This window comes from Meleagris gallopavo, chromosome 12 (assembly GCF_000146605.3).
Source record: "Meleagris gallopavo isolate NT-WF06-2002-E0010 breed Aviagen turkey brand Nicholas breeding stock chromosome 12, Turkey_5.1, whole genome shotgun sequence".
Taxonomy (NCBI): Eukaryota; Metazoa; Chordata; class Aves; order Galliformes; family Phasianidae; genus Meleagris; species Meleagris gallopavo.
In genome coordinates, this window is record NC_015022.2 from 15,972,835 (window position 1) to 15,983,158 (window position 10,324).

The following is a 10,324-nucleotide window of genomic DNA, read 5'->3' on the forward strand; positions in this document are numbered from 1 at the left end:
TATAAGCAAACTTTAAAATTCTGTACTTCCTCTCATTAATTTAAATCAGTATTCAGCAGAGTAAATGATTTTCTTCTCTCCCATGGAGCACGTTCTTCTAACTGCTCACTTTGGTCAGAGGGCAGGCAAATGACTAACAGAGGACCCCAAGGCTGACACCACATTGTGTAAAGCCCGTTCCAACATATGTTTTAATCATGGATAAATATGCAAGCTGCTGGAAGGAATACAAATTCACGTCCTCTGGACAGCAGATCTCTACAATAGATTTTCCTTTTTGTGCCAAATGGGAAGTAATGACCTTGTATACCTTATGGGAAGGAAAGCAAGCTGCAGTTCTGACGATAAATAAAGTGGTGAACACAGCTGTCTTGCTTATGTTTACAAAAGCAACTGTAAGAGTTTGCATAGTGAAGCTTCCTTGCCTCTGTGTCTTAGTTTACCTTTTGGCCCAGTAGAGGCTTCCTGCGCTGTGCCAAGTACAGTTGTGCCTATACATCAAAACTGACAGAGAAGAGTTGCACGGACTGCACAGCACAGGACCCACACTTCAAAGAGCAGAGCTAATAACACAGGCTGTGGCAGCACGTGCTGAGCCCATTCCGAAAGCACAGCAGGGGAAAAACATGAGCATCCTTTATTTCCATAGACATTAGATGCAAAGTTGTTTGTGTAAATCCTATCACACAGTAAGAAGAAATTCCTGGTGCCACTCAATTGTGCTGAACTGAAAAAAACAGGTGCAGCAAAAGCAAGATAATGGGCTGCACACCAGCAGTAAGACAACACCTGCAAAAACACATTTTGGGATGACAGAGACAGGAATGCACAATTAGGAAATGAGTTAAAGGTTTGCTGATGGATTTAAATCAAAAGAACCTATTCTGTCAGTATTTATTATATTATTCTCGGGAAGTCCTACCAACAGAAGTACATCAACATAAAACTGATTATTAGCACGATAAATCCCTGCAACCTGTGCATGTCATTTTACCTCGGTAAGCTCCCATCAGCACAGTTAAAGCTACAAATCCTACGCATCCTTTCAACTGCAGTCAGAGTTAGCCAGAATAACACGGCAGACAAACCATTCTGCTCATAAGAAGCTGGCACACTAGAGACTCATTTATGGTTTTCTTTCCACTGTTTCAACTAAAATTTAGCATTCATTCCTCCCTCACCCAACCTGAAGTGAGAACTGCATTCTGGTTGCAACCTGCACAGAACGCAGCTGCAGTTTCTCATGACACACCAAAATGCTCAGAGTACTTTGAGAACGATGTGAAAGAGAAGGGCTTTGTCCTATTTCCAAGTGCACCCTAAACATCCAGGGCTTGGTCACTAAGAAAAGTGATACACCTGGAACCACTGCAGTAAGATGCTGAGAAGAATGTGCTCTGGTGACTAACAGTTGAAAAAGGAGTACATACATGCATGTTAAATGCTCCTTGCCAGGAGAGAATTGTGACGCTACCCTGCATGTGAGATTCAACAGATACCACTAAAAAGTGTGTTTATTTGTTACAGGTGACTAAAATCCCTGCAGCTCCTTGTGCACTGCTCAGAAGATGACACTTCACTATAATTAGCTGTGTGATTAAGCAACAGCAACTAAGTTCTTCAGCAAAGACCCAAAAAGCTGGACTCAGATTTAATGCAATAAACAGGTGTGGCTCTATGGCTACAGAAACCATCTTAAATATTTAATAACAGCCCAGCCTGTCTTCTGCTCACAACTGTGGCAATTATGCTTCAGACACAAGAGATAATTCTTGTGCTGAAGCATGACAAATAACTTGTATTTCAAGAAAGTCGAATAAATGGGGCAAATCAAGTACACAACTTCACACTGACTGGGACAGCCTGGGATTTCTATGGATTGTACTGCTAAAGGCATCCACACAAGTTTGAGCAGCAGTCTGAGGCAAGGCAAACAAGTCCAAAGGGATCCTATATACACTGTGAGTATAAATTAGTGGAAGTTATTCTGGCACTACACAAAGTGCCAAGGAAACCAAACCTGGAATACTAAATCCAGTCCCAGGCACAGGAGAGGTGCAATGCTGCATGGCTCAGAAGGTGGAGCAGCGGGCAATGGGAGGGCACTTATGGCTTAGGTTGTAAATAATGATTATATCAGACACTGCCTCCAACAGCTATGGAAAAAATAGAGATGTCAAGGAAGATAGCATGGAGAGAATAGAAGATTCAGTTTAGGAAAACAAAGCACTGCCACTCAAACTCTTGAGAGAGCATCAGTGTAAATGACTAGAGACCACGACTTGAAGGACAGGCTGAACTTCTCAACAGGAGCAGGAGGCACATCTGGTCCCAGGCTATGCCATAAAGAGCCTCAAGTCAACCTGCATAACCCACACACACCCACAGGAGAACATTCCCACAAGGTGATGCATATCCCAACTGCAGACACCCAGAGCTACTTAATTATTGACTGCATGCATCAGAAACCTCAGTTTCATACTGTAATCTGCACACAGTGCTGCATCTATCCACATAAAGCAATGATGCAGAACACGACACCCACAGCAAAGGAGATACTGGTAAAGAAAGTGCTCTACATAACAAGCCTACATAACAAGCTTTCAATCACCTTTCATCCCCATTCACAGCATATATGACACCAAAAGCTCTGAGAAGAAAGTAATGACCAGGTAAGGTTGCTGCTGAAGGGGTTAATACAATGTGTAAAGAAGTGACTTGCACCAAAATGGGAACAAGAACTGGCAAAGGACTGTGAATGGCTGCAATGGATATCTTGGCTACAGAAGACCAGGCTTGTGGCAGACAGAGTCTGACAAGCCTGGAATGAGACAAGTGACCTGTAAGACACACAGAGAAGCTGTTCATCTCTCAGTGCTACAATGAAGAGGAAAAGAAATCCTGCTAGGCCAGCTGGAACATCAACCAATATGAGAGCAAAACGGAAAGTGCTTACTGCTTTACACACACAAAACATCAGCTAAGGAGCTGCCTATTAACTTGGCACGCATTCCACACCTATGTGGCCCTGATCACTGATGAGAACCTGAGGGTAACAAAGCCAAATATGTACACAATAACGTGACAGGGAGCAGTTGTGCCTTGGCCATCATCTTCTCACTTCTCCTTAAGGCCACAAACTACTCGTGTTCCAGGTACCCAACACCTGGAGAAGTGCTGCCCATGTGCCACTCACGCACAGGGCAGAGACGAGCACACAGCACTCAGCAGAGGAGAGGACAGTCAGGCAGAGCCGGCACCAGACTACGAATGAAAATGCTGCAGGGAACACAGAGACCCTTCCAGCACATCTCTATTTCATTGTCCCTATACATAGAGGGGAATTTTTTTTTGTGGTGGGAATGCATTCCCTCATTCCCTACTGATGTGGTGTTCAAGAGAAGTAATGAATATCCTGAAAACAACAGCAGAAATTAAATTCCCGATAATCTTCCCACGTTCTGTAACAAACAAGGCAGCCAACAGCGACTGAGTAAGGAAGAAATACTGAAGTACTGTTTTGCTACTCCTGTTCAATAAAAAAAACAACAGCGCACTGGGGTCAGTCATGTAATGAACAACTCCCATAATGGTTCTTAATTTAACCTCCTTCTCACCCCTGAAGGCAGCACTCCCATAAACTACTGTCTGAGTACAACGGAACTTTCCCCCAGGACTGCCCCACTCCCTGATGTTCACAGCTCTGCCAAAGTCCTAGTTCAAGCTCACCTCTTCCTTGCCAGGTATCTACTTTCAACTAAATATTTTTGGAAATGTTATTTAGATTGTGGCAATGCCTAAATTACGCTAGGCATTTTCCAGGCAAAGTGCCCCTGACATCAGTATGCAAATGGGGGCACTTCCTAACTTCCCTCAGCCCTATTTTCCTCTTCAAAGCTGCACCATTTCCTTTTTTAATAGGGAATCAGATTTTAAAGCCTGTCATTCCTCTTCATATCAGCTCTGCTTACCGACATCCAAGGTAACAGCAATATATATACTACTTAAACCTCAAAGCTGAACTCAAATTTAAGGAGTGCAAGAGAGGGAGAAGAGAGGTAGGAGAAAAACAAACAGATAACTGGACTATCTGTTAGAGCACAGAGCATCGTGAGTGGCTGAATGAGCCTTGTGCTCCAAGTGACAAGCCTCTAGGATTTGCAATTAGAAACAAGCTTTTCCATAGAACAATCTTACTGAAAAAAACCTGTGTTTTTCAAGTGCAAGATGAAGAGCTGCCCTTTAATTTGCTCTGTCAGATGATGGAATTTGAAGAATTTAAGGCTGACCAAAGACTAGTCTGACAGAAGCAGGGAGGTTGTGAAGAATCCCTCATGCTGTAACTTTATCCTGTCGGGGCAGATAAACCAGGCATAAGCAACCTTTCCCATGACCTTCCCACTACCTTTTCCTATACAATTACCCAAAATTCTTTGTTTAATAATTCTCTTATTAGTGACAGAGACTTAACTTTTCCCACAGAATATTGGTTTAAACTTGAATTGAAACTTGATTCAGGGAGAGAAGGAGAAACACAACTTGCTGAAGGAACATCAACACACCTGAGTACTGCAAGTTCTGTGGAGATTGAAAGCTTTTGTTTCTGCTACCTATGCCATCATAGAGAAACAGGAGCTGTATACAACTGTATACAGCGGAGCAGCTGAAGTATCACACATTGTATCTGCATTACAGAAACAGAATAACCCACAGCAACCATTTACTCTTCCTGACCAAGCTGCTTTCTGCTTGATAGACAATTAATTTAATGTTAACACTTTAAGGAACTGCAAACAATCACAACTTACAAAGTAATTCATACTAGTGGAGTCTCTTCCAGTTGCAATCCCCCATTAGTGAAATGTATTAGCAGATATTAGCAGAAGAGATAATTGTATAAACAGTACACAAATGCTCATTAGGAGACTCAGCCTCTTGTGGCTTTGTATTAAAAGTTAAATTGCACCTACAAATGTATAAACACTTACCCATCCACTTGCTCCTCTCCCAAAATATACCGCAGGTTCTTCAAGAAAGACAGAGAAACCAGTGCATGGGAATGGCGAATCTTCACATACCCTGTCACTGTCTCAATCAGACCCATGAAATTCTCCAGTTCTGAAGCTATGTTATCTATATTAAGAAAAAACACAGTTTTATTATTCTAAAATCCATAACTTTATTCCATATTCTACTTTATTTAGCACCGTTTTAGTAAAAGGAAATGTCTGCAATTGTTGCTTTTGAAAATGACAGACAATGGTATTCCTCCTAAAGTGGCAGTTAACTGTGCAGACAGATGGCTGAAGGACAAAAACCAAGGCAGTGCAACACTGGAAAGATACTCTTGCTTTTCTGTATTGTTATATATGTTTCTTCCCCAGACATTACACTCTGAAGACAGCACCAAATACTGAGCCAGTGTTCTGGCCAAGCTGAAGACCCTTGTGTAAATGCATACATCCATGGGAATGGAATTGCTCTTCAGGTCCAGAGCAAGTCTCAGGCAGAAGCCACCACTGAAGAATGGAGAATGAGACTGAAGACAAATGTGAAGAGGCAGAGAAGTGTTCTAATGGTCTCCAATGGGGCATAAAACTGATTTCAGTGGCTTAGAAAACTTTACCCATCAAACTTGGAACTCCATGAAACAAGGAAGACAAAACTCTAAGGATGTCCTCAAGCCACAGACCATGCTCTGTGCAGCATCACACTAGTGATTTTCCACACTAAGTTATTTAAACTTCTTCAGAGTTAGCTCCAACCTTCAGGACTACCATCTCCCTAGGATGTGAACTGTGCTTGCCAAGCTCTGCAAAATCTCACACTTCACCAGGCTCAAGGATTGCAGTCCTTGTGTGGTGTCACGATCTTCAACACACTTTGATAATAATTAAGCCACAACATCCCCCCTCTGCATACACTCAGGCATACTGAAAATCTCTCCTGATGTAGACTCTACTAGCAACAGTGGAACCATGAATGAAGTAATGCATATACTGCTGTTTCTAAACCCCATCATTTTTATTAAGCAGAAGGAAGGAAATCAAATATATCTGAAGGTTTCAACCATATTCATGAAAAAGCAAAAAGCACCTTCCATACAGAGACAGACTTCCAACAAAAACTAACAGCAATTTTTACTGTGTATTTCTTTAAAAGCTCACCAACTGTCAGCACTTTCCTGATCGATGAATGACGTCCCTAACAAATTTAATCCAAAGCTTGTTCAAGACATGCAACAAAGACTGGCCAGCTCACTAACGATGACCATCCAGAGGCACAGTACTGGGCTTTGTATGAGCTTCTGGAGCTACTGATTGCAAATTTTAGCAAGACAACACCTCCTACCTTAGAAACTGAGGCTATTCCATCTTCCAGTGCCACTCCCTACTTGTGGAGAACTCTTATTTATCTACCCAGATGCAGGGATTTTCCACTTTTTCATTTTGTTGAGGCCTTATTACTCCTTTGGGACTATTTCTCATCTCCCTGCCTAGTCCTGGTGCCTCCTGGTTTCTTGCCCTGATGAAAAAAAGCTAAAGAAAACACCAGCTTTCCCTGCTTCATGGTTGATAGCTGACTACCTGTTCCATCTGCATGCTGGAGAATGGTGCTACAAGTAGGCCAACCCAAACACGGGCACTGCTATGGGACAGGAAAACAAACAAGTCACTGAGTTTTTTATGTTCCTGTTATTATGCTGACAAAAGAAAAATATTAAAAGCAGTCTCATCAGAGGTTTGTAAAGGCAGGGAAGTCACTTACTTCCACGACGGATGTTGATCAGCAAATTCCCCTTGAGAATCGTGCATCCCTGCAACATTTGTGCTGATGTGACAGAGTCAATGGTCTTCGTTTTCCCATCCTCACAAATTTTCGGGCAAGGCCCCTCACAAGGGCTGCAGAACATACTGTTTGGAAAGAAAAAGAAACAGAGAATAAGCAGTGATACACAGCTCAGATTCCACAGATCGCTTTGAATTTGATTTTGAAAGACATTTCCATATGAAGCTCAGGAAAATGCATCAACCCACAATGAGAGTTGCCACACTAGTGCAGAGACTTATAGGTAAACATAACATACTTGTGGGACACAAGAGAGGCTGGCACATCACACCTGCTGTCCACAGCAACATGGAAGCAATCGAATGGACTCCTACCTGCTGTTCGCCAGTTTCTTAAAGGCTCTGTTACCCTGAGCAGAAGGCACTTCAGGTAAAAAACACCACCATTTCATTTACTCCAACTTCATTATAACCACAAAGATGACCCTTCTAACCTACACAAGCATCAAGTGCTATTGAAGTTTTGAGCTAATTTAGACTCAACCTCCAAAAATAGGCCAGCTAGGAACTGGAGATGGGCAAGTATTGTTACAAATTCTATTAAGTTTTCTTTCTCTGTGTCCTCAAACCAGCACTTCAAAACCAACACTAGTGTTTTAACCTGGGAAACACAGCTGTGGGTGTATACAGTCCTGGGTGACACAGAGAAAGTGAGCAGTGAATTAGTCACTGCTTCTTATAGCGTCAGAGGTATTAAAGTAGCAAGTTCAAACAAACAAAAAGATGCACCTTTATGCAAGACAAAACTAATTTGTGTAACTCACTGCTACAAGGACTGGGAGAGGCAGACAAGAAGTCTAAACAGATCCAAAATGGATTACACAAATTAAGAAAGAATAGGTACACCTGTGACCATAAAACATCAAGACAAGCATAGCCTAACTCAGAGAAACCTACCTGACTGTCAGGCTGATGTGTCCTGCTTCTCATACTCACAGACATCTATAAACATTTTAACAGACCAAACTCAAGGAGCAAGATCGCAGGCTAGCCTAGCCCTTGGCTACTGCAGCTTCATAAAGACTATATCATTAAACACATGTGGAAAAAACATGCCTTCTGATCACTCCTAGTGCACGTCTTTCCTGATGCAAATTTGTTTTTTATCTCACTAATGAAAATATTGGAATAAATTGAAGTTCATCATCACTTACCCTACATTATTGCTTTAGAGGGGAAAAATAGGGAAGAGAAAGAGCTCCAAAGACAAAAGCTTTTGATGCCAACAGTGATGAGCACAGACTTATTATTTATTGCCTTAAAAAGAAACTGAATCCACTTTCTTCTAGGGCTTAAAGAAACATGTAAATTGATAGCAGCCATTTTTCGTGTGCAAACAGTATAAAGAAGGAAGCTTCCTTTTCTTACTGGTGAGGTCCTATTTCAAAATCCTGCACTATAACATGCCACAAACCACTAAAAGCTACAGACACAAGCAAGAGGCATTCAACTAAATGTACAAAGAATGCGGGAAATGCTTTCCATTTGCAACTATTTGTTAACATCACCTCTGGGGAAGAAAACATTCTCTGGCCTTGGGTTACAGCTCCTTTCAATCTTCGCAGCTGAGCGCTACACTGAGATAAGATAGAACTGTCATGCACTTCAGTGTAAGCAGCTCAAACAGCTGGGCTACAACCTCAGGTAGATAAGTGAAAGATTTCTCTGGTGAATATTGGGCTTTGAGCAAACACAGTGTTAAGTTGCTTACAACCCAATGTGAACCAGGGACTGCCTTGCTGCTTGAGTGAGCAGATGAATGCCATGCACAGACACACAGCCAGTGCAGGTATCATCACAACCATCTTTCTGAAAACCCCTATCTTACGGCAACTTAAAAGGGCATCTGTTTAGCATTGTACTGAAGCACCTTCCCTTATTTATAGAGGGTTTGGGTCAACAGGCAACTGAGGCTGTTAGCTTAACCCTACGAAAAATAAGAAAGTGTTAAGCACACATCAATCCAACTGTCAGAATGAAATAAGTGGAGGTGAATTACATCCTTGCAGAAATTTATTCTGTATAATGTTATCTGCATCATTTTTGTAACCAACTTTACGATTGCTCTCCTCTAAAACATCATTGCTATTTTCTGGAAAGAGTGAAAAAAAGGAAATAAAGTTACTAAAGAACACGTCTAAAATGTAAGTATATATAAAGCAAACAACATGTGAAACAAGACAGCTCCTAGCTTGCTGTGAGTGTGACAACGGTAATCTGCCAAACTCCAGCCCTGCCTTCCTTGGCTCTCACTTCCTTTTGTTCAAAACCTGGTTTTGCACAGTTCTGACCTTCTGAAGTCTTTCAGAACAAGCAGGATGAACTGATGTGCATAATTAGACTTCTAAAATGATGTCTGAACAAGCCTTTACTGGGAAGTGATGAAATTCCAAAACACGTCTTCACCAAATGCAACTTGCATCACAAGGCTGCCACAGAGTAGGGAGGGGGAAATAAACATGCTAACTGTGACGGACTTTAAGAAAGTTTCATTACCTTTGGCTCCCATTGCGTATGAATCCAGAGGGGCACTCTGCCATGCACTCGTCGTTGTGAATCACAAACCTCTCGTATTCACTTGTTTCAGTGGCAGGGACTTTGGAGCAGAACTCCTTGGTCACGCAGCGCCAGCCCTCAAACTTGTAGGTGTTGGGAGGGCAGGTGGGCATGCAGACCCCTTCGTAGTAGTAGTTGCGACAGGCCACGCAAGCAGTGTTGTTGTCGGGTGCTGTGCAGCTCCCCAGGCACTCAGGATGGCAGCACTCGTTCTGGTCTGTGCAGGCTCTCTTGCCACATGAGCTGGGGCACACTGCAAGAAAGAAGGCAAGGGATGTGAGTTGCTGTGAAGTAAAGGGAATGGTATTATGGAAAAACCCCAATCTGCACAAATCTACGTCTTCGTTGCCTGGGCTCTAGGGAAGCTCTGCAAAAGAACCAATTCCTTTCAAACTGACTGAAGTGACTATTTTTTTCCTGTTTCAGTTGCCTGAAAATATCTTTTTTGCAGATGAAATTCATAACATGAGCCAATGAAATAATGCAGCTTTGAAAAGAAGAACAACATAAGGATAATGGAAACAATTCAATACTCCCCCATCCAAAGCCCTAGAATTATGGGATTTCTTGGTGGGTTTTTTTTGAGCGCTGACTTATTGTCTTTCTAAGCATTCCTTGTCTTTCCCATTTGTACTTCAAATTGGTCTTTACTGGCAAGAAAATAACCTCCTTTAAACAACTTAATTACACTTGTACAATAAAGCATTGCTACACTATAGCACACATGGTTAGGTCAACCCCAATGTAGCATCCCAATGTTGCTTATGTATGCAGAATGAGGTTTAATAAAGTACAGATGGTAAACATCAAATACTGTGCAATCAGAGGCGCTGCTATTTCTCCCTGAAGAGCGTAACAGAATTCTGCCTTATCCCCAAAATTCCAGGTTTGGAGAACAAAATACATAAAGTACCAAAAAA

The 10,324-nt window shown here is 42.0% G+C and overlaps 1 protein-coding gene across 1 annotated transcript in view; it reads right to left on the minus strand.

The window, feature by feature from the left end:
* Nucleotides 1-10,324, minus strand: part of IGF1R (insulin like growth factor 1 receptor) — a 128,742-nt gene that overhangs the window by 36,816 nt on the left and 81,602 nt on the right. The window contains 3 exon segments of the mRNA XM_031555223.1: nucleotides 4,989-5,133; nucleotides 6,769-6,914; nucleotides 9,345-9,657. Of these exon segments, the coding sequence (XP_031411083.1) occupies nucleotides 4,989-5,133; nucleotides 6,769-6,914; nucleotides 9,345-9,657 (604 nt within the window).